Raw genomic sequence first — 16,114 nt, 5'->3', positions numbered from 1 at the left:
TAAAAATTAAATGCTAGCATTACTTTAGGGTGCTAGACATTTATATTCTTGCTCCAAGCAATGCAGTTGGAACCTATTACACTTTTTAGAAGCATCTGTCAGTAGCCTCGATAGGCAAAACCCTTTAATGTTCTAGGAAATCATTATGAAAGCTTAATTATTGGTGATCCTTGCCTTTTTGTTCAAATGCCTTACAATAATAAAATATCTTTCAGAGTTAAGGAATGACAGACTAAGATCTTGTGGGCAGTCCATGGAACTTACTCTTTTCTGAAAAGGAAAACCCTTCCTCAAACAGCAAGGCATTTAGCGAAGATTCTCAGCATTCGGTGCCACAGGTGCCTGTGATAAACTAGGCCTTAAATTCCTCCAAGTCACTAATGTAACTTGCTTTTTGCACTTTACGTTTTACTGTTGTTGGGCTTTATGGGTAGTTTTGCATGGATTAGAGAACAGTAAAGCCTCTCTACTACAAGATTTCCAGACATTTTCCCATCTCCTCCACTCCCTGCCCAGCTACAAACTTCTCCACTAAAGCTGGCAGCACCACTAACAGCTAGTCAATTCTCCTTCACTGGGTCAAAAATTCTCAGACAAAATAATAAAGACATTAGGGCAATCTTGAAAACATTTCCTACCTGTGCAAAATTCCTGATAATCACTGATACTTTATCAGCAACGCTGGTAAGGAGGGTGTTTTAGTAGAACAGCCTGTTATTAACAGTAATTCAGCCCAAAGGATGTGCTGAGGTTCTACTGTATTTAAATATATTACATTTCATGTTTTCCAAGAAGAAATATTATAGCAATAGTTTTCACTACTGGCATAAAACAGCAATTTCTGTGCAGCTCAAAATAAGTTACATTGATTTTCAGCTCGTGTAGTGCTGCTGTGTATCCAGCCAGGTTGAGAGCTCTTGCAGTTCAGTCCTGTGAAAAGCACACCCCGACCTTTCGCTGCCCATAAAAATCGATTACTGTTTCACATACTAAACAGCACCATTCCCTTTTGTCCAGCAGCACAGAAAAGGTAAAGTACGCCCAGAACCAGTTCTGGTTGCTAAGGCAGAAACAGCCTGTAACATCTGATTCATTTGTTCTTTCTTTTGTGTTGGGACAAGCAGCAGAAACCTGTTCTGAACTGCTTGAACTTCTTTCTGTGAGAGAAGGATACTGACCTATACTTGTATCTAGTGAATAGCAGTAATGACCATGGAGGGAACAGTGCAGCACACCCTGGGATGAGGTCCAGGGCACAGTGCCACTTGCTGAACAAACAGCCGCCAAGGGACAGTGACAGAAAGCATGGAATAATGTGTGTCATCCATGTCCCCGACACATCATCTACAGCCCCCTCAGAAGTACTGACGTCATGACAAGTCCTCAAACCTGCTGTCCTAAACACTGTTGCTCAAAAAATAATTCAAAAGCATTTCTTGTCATAAAATCTGTAGATATGAGAGTTTTACATTACTTAAGAACTTCCAGTCACATGAAAAGACAACAAAAATACTTCTTCTAGGGCAGCAGATTTGATGGAGAAAAGCATATGAAGTGCCCAAGCGTGTGAACTGCTTCATCCAGTTCTGAACCCCTAGGAACTTCTTAGATGTTTCATATATTGAGTCAATTTGCTGTCTATGAAAAGCACATTGACACCATGAATTTGGGAGCCTGGCTTTGCTGGAGTACAAGCCTTGCAGATTATAACACAGTCACCATTTCATAGGACCACCAGTACAGTAGTGCTTTTCTCACACTTCAAAACCAACATGTAAAAACATTCACAAGGGCAGTTATCAAGACAGGTCTGCACATTGCTCTTGATCTGCTTGATGCAACAAGGAATTAAAACCCACAAAGACAAAAACTGGGAGACATTGAGCAAAAAGAGAATTCAGCTTTTCTTCCTTTTAGTGTCCTACCTCATCATGCCTGCTCCAGCAGACACATTCGTTTCAGCCTTAGATGTAGTGATACAGAGATGGTAAGTTAATAAAAACTAATGTGGACATTCTTTTACTCCTTGTAGGAAAAGACTTGGCCAGTTTACTCCTCCCTTGAAGTAAATATTACAAGAATATTCTTGTAATTCTTGTTCCAGATTTGCCCTGAAAACAATTAGAGCCTTTTCATAGAAATCCTGTATCTGCTGTGAGTGGAACTTTAGACCCTTAGATCCACTTGGCAGCCACAAAAGCAAAAATTGTGACCAAGATTATGGTTGCATTTTTTAGATTAAACAACAAAGCTCAGGCTCCTAGGTGATGCATATATGTAATTGCATATACTGGCCAGAAAACTGCTAATTAATCCACCCGTATGAATAATAACAACCAAATCTAGACTGAGTAACAGTCTTACAGGCACGAAAAAAGGTGCCTATTTGTTCAGTTTTAGACAGAAAAGCCTAAAGCATTCAAGATTTGCATAACCAAGCTGACAATTTGTATTTCAAGAGAAAACGATAAACACCAGTGTTTCTCTGTATGAAAATGTGAAATGCTCAGTAAAATTCCAATCTGCATAATGAAACAAGTATTCCGATACACGTGAAAAACAAATCTAGTCTGAAACACTTTGCATTGTACCTGAGACAATTTACAAATACACAATCATACTAGCAGTATTTTTCACCAACAGTTCCCACACTTAACAACCTTGTTCTTTTGAAATACACAGTCTCAATTCTTCTAAAAAAATCAGAACCTCCTGCTCCCCTCAACCTTCCACAATATTGAGATAATTTCCATGATAATCTGCACACAATAGCAAGACAGGCAGCTTCTTGCCTGGTCTGGTTTTAGTAACACATTCAAGCATAGAACCTGAGACCCCTCCTTGGCAGATTTTACAAATAAATTGATCAACACAAGGAAATAAAAAGCCCTTGCTAATTAACTCTTAAGTATATAGGTGGCTAAAGTTCCTAAGTTCCTGGGAGGTAAATGTTTCATTGGTATCGCCTGTTCATGGTTTTTGCTTGTCTTCAGTAAAGATCAGTCACTGCAGATGGAGAGTGAACCGAACGGTATGATTAGCTAAAGAAACAGCGCGCACCCTTGCCTTGCACAACACCCCCATGATTCCAAGCAACGCAGCCTTTCAGTGGTTCTCTTCTGGAATTCAAATGTGAAAGGTGCAAGAATGGGGGTGGGGGGAAATCTTCTGAATAGTTTTGTGGAATATTCTCATTCTTGAAGCTAATAAGAGTATCAGAAAAAATACACAAATCAAATATATAAACATGTATTTAAGTATCATATGGAAGATACAGAGCTATTTACAAACAGGCCACAAGACTTAAGGCATGTGATGTATTTATTAAAACTGTTTTATATCAGCAGAATAATCAGGAAACTCAGGGTCTGTAGTTCAAATTCAAGACTATGCTGTAAGTGTTTAAACTACCATTACACAGTAATATTAACCTGTTGTTGACTAGTGTGTAGTATTTCTTATTTGCAGATAGATGGCTAAAACTCACTCCAAAGGAACAAAAGACTTCAGTGGTTTGATACGCGAGTGTATTTTGTGAAGCGTGAAAGATAATAAATAGCTAATGGCATGTGTACGGACTTTTTTTTTTTGGAAAAAAATGGATTTTGTAAGAACCTCTTATCTGGAAACATCATCTATGCTTTTTCAATGTGGCAACAGAAAAAAAAAATACTTTAAAGGGAGCTTACACATGTTAATCCAGTTATTAACTTGCCCATATAATAAACCAAAGGTAAAGACTAAAGTCGGTATTCTGCTTTCACTGAGATGGCTGCAACATAAGCTTGACCGTGTGTTCTCAGAGTCAGGATTTGATTTATTTCTCAATTTCTACCTATGAAATTCTGGTTAATGGTATTACCTGTTAATTAAAGCAGTATATAAATAAAACAAGTAATAATCAGATTTCAGTCCAGTAACATTCAGTTTCATTTTATTCAAGGCGAAGAGGTAAGGAAGGGGGAAGAGTTCGGAAACAAAAACAGCCATTCCATGCAGCTGAACAAAAAGAGGTGCAAACAGTTAAGACTTACAAACGTTTTAGTAATGTGTCTGGCATCTTTGATTCCATGTTTGGTTTGTCACTGATTTCTTAGACGTAATTCTAACCATTAAACTACTACTAAGCACTCAAATGACATTTTTCAAAGGTAATAAGCTTAGGTAACAGTCATCTAGAAGAGTTGTTCTTCAGTACTTCAGTAAAGGCCATGGTATACTTTCAAACACCACAGTGGGCAGACCTAAATGCCTACATTTTTATTTTTATTGAGATCCCCTTGTCTAATTGCATATGTATTCTTAATAAATTAATGTATCTATTCTGCATTCCTGAAAAAATATGCACATTGCAATAAGGAATGAGGCATAGCAGTGGATATCTCAAACAGCTTGCAATAATCCAGAAAACTACACAACGGCATAGGTCTGAACAACTTTCTCCTCAGGCTAATATATAGTTAAAGCAGAGAGAACTGGTGTTTGCCAAGAAAAGGCAAAATTCATTCATGAGTCTATGAAGGATGTGTAAGGAAAGGAAAAAAAAAAAAAAGAAGGAAAAAGACACAATTTAATGATTAGAAAAAGAGAACTACAGAAAATCATGTTGTCACTGCAAGCGGAGATGAGGGAGGTGGGGGAAAGGTCCCATGTTGACTTTTTAACACTTCCAGTGGTTTAGTTCTTGTGTTAAGGCTTTTAGTTAGCACAAAAGATCAAAATATTTTATACTCTATAGGAAAAATGCAATTTTGGGGGAATTAAGTTTTCCAAAACATGAACTTAACCACAGATATGTACTTTTAAAATAAATTCTGCACTTGACATTAATGGTTAAATTGCTCAAATATTATTGAAGAGCCAGCTGAGATTTGAGAATCAGGAGTTTGGTGGCAAAATAAATGTAAGAAAGTTAAGAACTGGAGATAACTGAAATAGAGGCTCTCTGAAGAGAAAATATTTAGAAGAGGGTAAATGGAAAAGCTACACAAATGGGAATGTACAAAGTACTTGCAAGAGGTACTAGAAGTGAAAGTTGCTGCAGATACTCAGTAAATACTGGGGATAGAGAGAAAAGGAGACAACACCATAATCAAGAATCAAGATCATGATGAAGCTATTCACTAAACTATCATGCCTAAGATGAAAAGCGTAGATGAAAAACAAATTACAGATACACAGTGGTTCTCAGTGCACCTAATAACACTACTTATCAAAGGCAAGGTATTGTATTAGTTTGGCATGATTATAACCTGAGTTAATACTCTTGGTATGTGCTTGGTGTACAAACAAGTAAAGTAACATAGTCATTGTCATAGTTTGGAATTGTCTTATAATCTGTTGATTCAGTTTAGAATTCACGGGAAAAATTACAAGATTACATGTATTTTGTAACCCGCTAAATTGTTACTTAACACCAAAGGCAAGACTTACAGTAAATTAAAGAACTGCAATTGTAGGTTAGCATGCAAGTAATTTAGATTTTACAATAATGTGACAATTTTAATATCTCAAGCATCACCAGAATGTCAGAATTATAACCTGTAGCTATAAATATTCCAAACCATCGTTTGGAAACAATATTTTGGCAGCAGGTACTTACTATACGTACCAGATATTCTGAAGACTTTGATATGGGAATTTATGGAAACCTTCATGTAACACTGTACTGTTTCCTTACTGTTTGTGTCAACTGCCACTCAACAACACTATGACTACCACATCTATGAAATAAGCAGAATCACACACATTCAAGCTCTCCCTATTAAAGTTCTGTTGTCTGGGTGTGAAACAAAAAAGTTTCACTGGGTAAGAAAAGTTGATAAAAGCAACTGTGAAATATTATATTTATTATTTAATGTAAATCTTACTTTATTGGTCACTTGCTTAGCACACAATACTATGTAATCCAAGGCATTGATTTTTGGTATGCAACAGTACACTTATAACCCCATAGACTCCTTCTTGAGTTGCAAGACTACTAATAACTTATTTAAAATAATAGGCTTTAATGAATATTTTTAGTGCAGAGATATATTAATTCTCCCCATTATAGGTTTTTGTAAACTCGTATTTTCTGTGAATATTGATAGAGGTGCTGCAATGTTTCCTTGAGTAGAATATAAAAAAGTTTACACTAAAAGTGATATTGTAAATTTGTCATCACCTGGTCCGTTCATTTATAAAAAGTAATATTGTTAACTCAGCAGCCACTCCTGTGATCTTCTAAATTAGACATCTCTGGTCAGTAGCCTACTACTAAAGAATTTGAGTTGTAAGACTAGTGATTACTAAATTAACATTTCCTTTGATAAACTTGAATTTCAACACAGCCTCAAGTCATATGAAAACTAAGATACTAAGTATTGCTTTTCAGAATCAAATCAAAACTGAAAAATTTGCACTGAATAGCATCGAAAGAATTATTCCAGAGTTCAATTTCAGTATCAAATGTAATGGCAGAACAAATTAATTTTACACTTCATTTATAAAAAATGAAATCTGGCACTCTTATATTAAAAAAACCCAAACACAACAAGCCAGAACTTGGCAAATTTTTTTGATCACTAAATATTTTTTCTAATTTAATGTCATCTATTTCTGTAATATAGCCATAGACTGTTGTGACTATAATGAATGATTTCATAAATCTTCCTTCTTTCCTGTGTTTACGTTTGTTGCAGATACTCAATTAGCTCTGCTTGTTAAAGAGGAATTGAAAGGCAGCTGTTCATTGTTCTTCATATCTTGGTGCTCCTCCTCTCATTACAATTTTGGCTGATTCTCTCTCACTTCTTCCAGTTTAGAAAGGATCCACTGTGTGAAGGAAAAGGAAAAAACAAAAGTGTTTCCTTGGTAAAAACCATACAAAGCAGCTGAAAATTAGATTGGGTTGGCCAGACACCTCAGTATCTGCTGTCTTCCTTACTCAGTTTTAATACAGTGCCCAAAAGTCTACTGTAGATTACAAACCCCTGGTTTTCTCACATGAAAATGGAGGCATTTAAGTACCAACATCTGACATTGAATAACACAACTAGTTAAACAGGCCAGGTTTACATTTCAGTTTTCTGGTCTGTATTTCAATGAATAACATTTTAAAAAACAAATTACATCATTTCACCCACTCTAGACAAATCACAGATGACAACAGAGAAGCAAGTATAACAAAAGACAGGACAAGAACAGGTTGCAGCAATGTGATAATACAGTTATTTAGAAAGAAGCTTTCTTTAACTATATTCTGTTTCTTTTCAGGAATTTCAAATTCACATGTTTACTGAACAGGAAAGGGAAATTAGTTTCCCAAGAGTCTAAAAAAAGGGAGAGGGGTGCAGTGACATTGAAATCCAGGGTAGGAGATGAGTTACACAAAGGGATTGCCATGAGAAAGCTGCATAATGTTTTCAAGGAAGATAAGTGGATTATTACAAATCTAATTGTTACTGGATCAGGATCTATGTTACAGATCTTTAGGACCCACTCCTCCCCATCACTAGCTTAGTGCCTTAAGTAAAGGGAGCTTCTGCTTATCAGGATGCTGAAGGTATGGAAGAAGAACTGGCTGTTCAAGAAACTACTATTCACATCAGAATATGGCACTTCTCACAGACAGCCAACTCCATAGCGGCCACTGGACTGACACAATGTTCATGAAGCAGCATCACTGAAATGACCTCATATCCTTTTTACTATAAAGGGTGCAAGTTTCATTTTTACTGTTCCTAAAACACGTCCCTCAGTGTCATCTCCTATATATACAAGCACAAGTGTCACATTTGCAAAAGTGAGATATACGCTGAACAGCCCGGATGCGACTCTCAGGGACTTACTTTCTGTAGGATAGACCCTAAGGCCCTGATGGCAATTTTTGCATGAACCTTCCTATGAATGAACCTCCTAGAGAAGTCTTCCTTCTCAAATATAAAACCACATTCCTTACCAAACCTGTCTGATAGTGAACTTTCCCCTTGTATTTGCATTCCTGTTGGTTTTGTGAGGTCCACAGACTTTCTAGGAAAATATGCAAACCAACATTTTTGTGAAAAGCGCACACAACTTTTCGGCTTTCTTTTCCTCGCTTAAGACTTACGGCACACATAATACAATGCACTAATTTGGTTTTTGGAATTGTTCCCAATTTAGCTGGGGCATAGATGTGATTCCCTTCCACACAGACTACTGGACCTCAATGCTGCCCCTGCCCCACCCCAGCCAAAAAGAAAAGAAAGAAAGAAAAAAAAAAAAAAAAAAAAAAAAAGAGCTCAGTATCTCCAAAGACTACAGCAAAGTCAAATTCAGCATGGGGTCCTCAAATACCTTGACAGTATTTGTAATACTCTTTGAGGTTAGAGTAAAATGTTATCATTCAGCTGTGGATAGGAACCACCCTCATAAAGGCAAAAGCAACTTAAACTGATGAGAAGATGCAAAAGCAACTTAAACTAATGAGAGGATATAACATCTGCACACTGTTTCAAAGCATGATCCCAGCGTAACATACCCCACTGGTGTGAAAATATACAAGACTAGTTTATTGTTGTGAAAATAATCAGCTACACTAATAAAAACAAGGCAAATTTTTTTGTTTTCAATTTACAATGAAAAAAACGCACAATCCAGCTACCTCAGTTCTGGCAGCAGACCAGAACCACTCCTACCCTCTGTTGTAGTCAAAACTAGTGATGAGAAAATGAAGAGATCATCCAAAGTATGTGTATAATAGTAGTAATAGTGTCATATATACCCTTTGTGTTTCTATAAGGGCTTTTCTGCATTCTTCAATCAAAACTGTATTTTGAGGAACAGAGGAATGACATCCCCTCCCATCCCCCTGGAATAAAACTAGGTGTAGTTTACAAATACTGTTTGTTCTATTAAAACATGCTATTTTAATTCACATTCTTGATCATTTAGTTTTTGTTAGCAGTACTGTTAAATCACCCTTTTGACAGTTAGAATTCCAAAGATTCATGTAAGGAAAAGCTTGGTATTGGAATTGAGTATTTTTGAAATTCAGTACTGAATGCACCATTGTCATTTCCATCTGTGTAATGACTATGTGGAAACACTGAATTTTAAATATACATAGTAGTTTTGGGTTAAGGATATACCCGTTTCACTTTAAGCCAAATTTAACACAGTATAATTGTAATAGTATTTTCATGTTACCTTGGCATCCTCTGGACTTTTAAAATTAATAATTTTTCCAAATTCTTTGGCGTGGAACACAGACTTAACTCGTTCCTAAAGGAATAGCAATTCAAAACTGAAGTTAGTATCTTCAAACTTTATGACTAAGAAATTATTTACCATTAAGGCAGCTATATGGTTCAGCCAGCCACGTATACCCGTTACGCTAATCTGAGTATGTTCACATCGCATGCACACACCCCTGAGAAACTTCATTTTCTGCATGAAAGCACAGCGGAGTGTGCTGGAACTCCAGCAGTAACAGACTTCCCTTTTTACCATAGAGACCCTGGAGACTGGACTATAGAAGTGTGTAGGAATGGAAGGCAGATAATGGAGTATGTAGGGTAACAAAATCCAGTACTCCCCAAGATTGTAATTTTTCATTCTTCTTAAAGTTATTACCTGGGTGGACATTCCACCCATACTGAGTTGCAAGTTGTGGTCTTAAGTAGTGAAAAAAGCAACTGAGACTTCAGAAACAGAACATAAGCAGTGATTTGCAAAATACAGTTTTCAACCATAGATTTCAGTAAAGAGCATACTGCAGACATGTGAATGGACTCTGAAATGACTGCTGTGTGGGGATAAAGATGGATATGTTATTCAGCATTGCCTGAAATGGCAGAAACTCTAAGAATTATTTCATCCTGTAAAAGTTCACTTGCAGTCAGAAATCCAGTTTGGAGGATTCCAAACCAATAGGGCTCTGCCTTTCATGCTCTCTGCAATAGAAACAAATAATCTGAGTGAAAAACGGAATGACTTTGTACACTGTCAAGACTGTCCTGACAACCAATATGTGTAATTACACACATAAAGCTTATTAAAAACAGAAAAATCAAGCCACTGGCAGGTAAATTTATTGATTTAAATTAAATCCAATTACCATCTCAACAAGAATTTAAGATATTTTTTTTTTTAAGGAACTTTGCCTCTGTAAATACACTTAGTCATCAGTGGTCATCTTGCTCCTTATATCCTTTGCCAGTTTACTAGGGAAAGAAAGTTTGGCAATTTTTTTTTTAAAGGAAAAAAATGCAACTGAGAGCAACATTCTACAACTTGCATTGGAAGGAATAAGCATATGTAATTATATTTTTCATGAAGATATTAATACACTATTATATTTTTGAAGGATTTGATTACAAGTAAATAAAAAAAAATCCTTGAAGCACAGCACATGCAAATCATTGCTCTGATATATCTGAATCTTTGGGATTGCAGCAAGGTAGAAGTCCACATATTGGCATATTTCCATTGTGCAGAATAGAAATACTCTGCAATCTTTGAGAGTTTTGTTGTACCACCATTTTCCAGTCTACGAATACACCACAAACTAGTGCACACCAACAGAAAATGCCCAGGGCTCAAGGAATCATTTCATCTTCAAACATCATGTTCCCATTCTCCTTAGAACAGTCAGAAGCTAGTTATCTGAGGAGTTTGCCATACCAACTCCCTTCTCTGAGTGCATCTTCACTAGAAGAGAGATCAAGAATTCAAAGGAGAGCTCAGGAATTCAAAGTTCAATCTTACAAACAGTAACACAAAAAGAAAATGAAACGTAGGTTAACATACCTTGGCTTCAATGCGTAATCTTCTGCCATCGACAATGAATGGTTCTTTGGTAAATTCATCGTAAGTGTATTGCCATTCACATGTCAGCTGTCCAAATGTCCCTTTTGTCACAAACAACACACCACTAGGCACCAGAAAATAAAATTTATAGTTTAAAAATTAATGTAAAATACTAATAAGTTACAAAGTTATCCAAGCTCTAATGAAGTCATGGTTACAAAATAGTACTCATCTAATGATCCATAACCATACAGCATACTTTTCAAAAGTGAATTTGAACCTTCCTCTAACTTATTTAAAATACTGTTTCATAGCAAAACCATAACACTACTTCTAGCTGTATTTTTACAAGTCGTAGAAACTTTTTTAGTATGTCTGATACTCTACTTACTTTGTTCCTATATTACCCTTTTTTCCTTCAATATGCTAATTTAAGTGAATCCCACAGTTCCATTGATTAACATTCAGCCTAACCAGATTTATAAGAAAACCTTCTCATTAAAGAAATCATAAAAACAGCATTCCCTTTCTCTCCTTAGATAAATTACTATGACACTAAACACTCTTGTGCTGAACAATCCTGCTGTTGAACAAGATTATTAACAGCACAGTAAGCATGCCTTCCCCACTATTTTATCTACATAGACAAGGACAGTGCAGTTACTGATCAGTTATCAAGGCATGTACATTTTGATGGTAGTTTTAAGTAGTTATTATTGAGTCAAAACTGTTTACCTTTTTGTTACCATTAACAGATCTGTACTGTTGACCATAGCATGTGCAATATATCTGAGTTTTGCAAATCTTCCATTTTCAATTTTCTAAAAGAGATTGAAGTTTTATAGTTTTGAATACGCTAGTATAAATTCATGTACTAATTCTGTGCTTAAAACTTATCCTGCAAAAGTATGTTATAACAAAGCACATAGCACACAAATAAAAGGCTACTTTCATAAGGCCAGAATATGTCTAGCAAGTCTGTGACAGCTAACATTCATAATTACATAGCATTATTCAGTCGCTGTTAATGCAGCTATGCAAACAGAAATCAATGCTAACCAGAACTGGCAAGGAACAATATAATCTCTCAGAACATTTCTCAGGACTATTTTCTACATATTTTTAGTACACACCAAACTTCTGCCAACTAATGCAGTTCTGAGACAATAAAAGAAATAAGGATTCATTTCCTAATTTATGTCAAGTGATGTCCAATACATTACAGTAATTAACTCTGGGAATAAATCTGTACTTAACTGTATACAAAAACCCACCACCATGTAGACAGACTTAAAAATGCAGCACTTGAAGTAATGTTTAGCATTTCTTCATATTCTTTTGTGTCCCTCAAACTTACTTAATCTTTACCTACAATTGCTGTGAATATTTTTAACAGAATATTCTTTTATGGCCAATAAATTTTAAATATTGATGAGAGCAGATGAGTAATTTTTAAAAACAGAGGCTTTTAAAGACATGACTTGGCAACCACTGGATTCCTGACTTTCTGAGCAACGGGTGATTAAATTAGTGATCAAATTAGGACTGCTGCATCTTAGTCGAGAATAGCAACATGACTGCTTGCATATACTTCCCATGTGTTACAAACTGGAAGCAAAGATAGGTTAGTATAAACCAGTATGATTCAATAAACCCTTAACTACAAACATACTGCTTCAGATATGTATGCCAATGTTTAAAATCACTGTAGATTAGTTCTCAGTGCAGTTAAAATCGAAAAACCATTAAATGAGTATTCATCACCACTGTAAAATAATACAGACATTTATTTAGGCTTACCCTACAACTTCAAATTTGGCCACATGGATAACTCCACTTGCCCAAACAATTTTTTTAAATTATGCCTTCCCTCAAAGCTGCTGATTCTTTAGTGACTAGAATGCAAGAACATTTGAGTAACAAGTTCCCAAAAGGCAGCTTTCTGGAAAAGCTCTCAGGAAATTCACATTATTTCTCTCTTCCCAGTTCTGCTGGCCCGCACAATCACAACTATTGATCATACGCCTACTTACGTAAGTCACTGCTTGAATTTAGTTCTGCAAGACCTAGAGTCACAGGCAGGATGAATACTGCAAGAATGGCTTAAGAAATGAGGAATTAAGGGTTTGGAAAACAGAGATTAGATTGTTTTGGTTTTGGAAACTCCTTATTCAAGCTTTGTCTAGGGATTGCAATGCCTCTGATTTTGCTCTCTTCCTGCCTCTTGTATTTAGGTCCAAACTCCTACTTCATAACCAAAGAACCAAAAAAATCCTCTCTCGAGGTAGCCTCCACAGCGTTCTAGCACACAACACACTGGATGCTTAGAAGACAGAGGTGGCTGTATGGACAGACAGCACGGATATAACTGACCCAGGTACCAGGTTACTGGTCTCGTTCTACATCCTGATGGACTTTCAGTGTTGGTGGCCTAGCAAGAAAGACAGTGAAAAGGAAAAGGCTGACAGGAACTTACAGAAATAATGTGTGGAAAGAGCAAGGGTGGTTCGGTAGAGGTAACAAATACACGTCATTGCATTCCATCTGCAAGATTCTGTGACAATGACAGCAATTTCTCTTACTGTCCAAACACATATATAACAAAGTATGACCAATATCTCTCTTCTATTAGAAGCAGTTATAAGGGAGATGCATTTAGCAATATAACCTCATTAGGAGAGGATGTCTTAGTCTTTCTTCTTCATCGAAGAAGTTAACTTTCTTACACTTTGCACAGCACTGAGGTGAGGCTCTCAATCCAAACATTAACCCCCATTAAATGGGATTTAAGAGAGCAGGGTTATCTCTTTCTGTCTCTTCATTAGCTTGCTAGTTAATTTTCAACAAGTCACATCACCCCACTGTAACTTACTCACTTTACTGATAATAGAGAATTACAAAAATTCTTATGGAACTAAAGTATACTTCATTATCACACAGGTTGCAATCCTAAACAAAAAATATTTCAATGTCCACCAAATAGCACAAAAAGTATTTTGTTCTACTGAGATTCACAAGTGATTTGTGCAACCCACAAATATTGTTAGCACGTGGTATGTGCTGAGCTAACTACTCTTCATTGTTAGCTAGGAGTCAAAGATCATGAACTCAAGTTATCTGCATTCTATAGTTTTGTAGAGAACAGATGTTAATTGAGAAATAAAGCACAGGAAAACGCTACACAGTCCATTTGCAAAAATAACATTTGTATCTCTGCCAATGCTGAGCAGTAACAACTTCTACATTTTCTGCCTTTAGGTTTTTCTACCCTTCATCTACAACCTTCATCCCTTTTAGCATTAGGCTTGCACCTATTCATTAGGAAATATGTAACAGAGGTATACATCAATTTACTGCTAATAGTTCTTAAAGCAAGATCACTACTGCCCTCTGCTACTAAAATGTCTTAAAGAATTCAAACATTAAAGGATATATAATTGATCCCTCAATATAGATGCATAAATATGTTTGTAGAATTGTTAAGTATTTAAATATTAATTGTTTGGAGAAAGATAGCAACTTGGACCACTGTCTGGTGATGTAAAACTATGAAAGTTAATATTGATCAATCATTGTTTCAATATTAGTTCCACCACTGTAAAAATTAGCATTTGTTTTCTTAAAACACAACTTCTGTATTTCAAATTAAAAAAGGTTTAATAACCTGATTGCTTTAGTATATGCTATAGTTCATTGACTAGAGATGGAATGGCATGCATCTATTGAAAAAAAGACATGTTTTACAGCTGCTGGAGTGAAGTATTCCAAGCACAAATCCCCTCCTTTGCTAATCATTCTTACCTGTAGTACAAATTCCTAGATGTCACTGCAATAATCTAACGGCAGATGTGATCATTTGTGCAGAGATGGATATGCAGATATGCTCAGTGTCTTAAAAGTGCCATCTCTGCATTTGGAAAGATTCCGGTTACACTACATGCTCCTAGTTTATTGAGAAGCAAGCACAGAGGCCTTTGACAAAGTTAGAAATGAAGCAGAGCAGAGTGTAAGCAGTGGAGACAAAATTAAAAACCTATGATCCTTCTGATTATAGTTCTAAGAAATATTACTAGTACATATGATACAAAAAGTCTGAATGTTTGATGCTCTTCAACCCAACTGAAACAGCATGTAAAAGAAACACTGTAAAGGCTGTTACTACTTAATCTGAACAAGAAAGAAGAGTAGGAGATTTGTTATACCCACATTTTAACTTAGTGTTCAATGGGATTTTAGACTGCCAACGTATTTCCCTATGAACCAATTACTGCCCAAATGTATGACTTCAGAAGGCAATCTATTGCTGTTGCTAGAAACTCCAATATGAATGTATCTTTCAGCTCATACGGTGACTTCTTCAACAGCTGCAGAACCACTACTTCCAGGAGGTTAACCTGGTGTAACTACATATCCAATCTTCCCCTCACAAAGATTTAATAATTCTAACCAGTACCCAAGCCACTTAGATCTAGCTTGAATGTGTGTGGGGAAAAAAATGGGAAGAGTGTTAAAAAAGTTACTGTAAAACATTTCTTTTGCTGCCATGTAGAATTCTCTCCTCATCCTTTATTAATAAGAACTAACATCAATCCTTTATTGCCTGCTCCCTCATTCCAGCTATCCTAATGTGCAATGCCATTCTACAAAAATAAAGCTTTTGTCCATGATGTGCAAATGCCTGAATTTAAGATTCCATTCAGCCGTGCTGAACATCAGCTCTGAAATCAACATGGTTTTGTTAAAGTCAACAGAAATTTGAGGTCAAGGTTAAGATTTCAATCTAAGGCCTCAGGATGCAACAGAGTAAAACTGAGGACATCTGCTTTCTTTCAGAACAAAGTTTCTACTTCACAACACAAATATAATTTGCCTATGCTGACTGGCAAAATTATCTTGGTAAATTTTTGATCTGAATACCAAGAGAATGTATTTGATGGGCTGAATGGAGAAGCCATATTGATCTACACTTTCATTATGGTGTCCACATCTGGAAGTTCTTTGTGTTGCCTGCCAATACAACCAAAGTTCTTTCATTTGTAGCATCTGAAGTGATTAAGGTACCAGCAGGGAAATGGAAAAATATTCCAATTTTCTTTTCTGCATTCTCTGTCAGAAAACAACAAGCTGGTGTATGCTTTGCCTAGGACGCTGGTAGTTTTTACTTGCTTTTCCACCATATATAAGCATTTATGCTTCAGTCACAAAAAATCTAAAATGCAACCGAATCTCACAAGTTTCCATGTTCTTCTGAAACAACTGGTGTTAAGTCTCAACCAGCTTCCTGTGATATATACATGTCTTCTATTTGGGGATGGGCAATAGCTATGTAATAATACCCAAA

At 36.1% G+C, this 16,114-nt stretch overlaps 1 protein-coding gene across 1 annotated transcript in view; it reads right to left on the bottom strand.

Annotated features, from left to right (window-relative positions):
• Positions 1-3,917: 3,917 nt before the first annotated feature.
• The window catches only part of VPS13A (vacuolar protein sorting 13 homolog A), a 112,591-nt gene continuing 100,394 nt past the window's right edge, over positions 3,918-16,114 (bottom strand). The window contains exons 69-72 of the mRNA XM_055698571.1: positions 11,509-11,594; positions 10,774-10,897; positions 9,172-9,246; positions 3,918-6,816 (exon numbers count right to left, since the gene is read on the bottom strand). Of these exons, the coding sequence (XP_055554546.1) occupies positions 6,766-6,816; positions 9,172-9,246; positions 10,774-10,897; positions 11,509-11,594 (336 nt within the window). The 3' untranslated portion in view covers positions 3,918-6,765. The remainder of the gene's footprint in view (positions 6,817-9,171; positions 9,247-10,773; positions 10,898-11,508; positions 11,595-16,114) is intronic.

Source organism: Falco cherrug, chromosome Z (assembly GCF_023634085.1).
Source record: "Falco cherrug isolate bFalChe1 chromosome Z, bFalChe1.pri, whole genome shotgun sequence".
Lineage (NCBI taxonomy): Eukaryota > Metazoa > Chordata > Aves > Falconiformes > Falconidae > Falco > Falco cherrug.
Note: the sequence above shows the minus strand (reverse complement) of the source record. Positions and strands in the feature narration are given on the sequence as shown.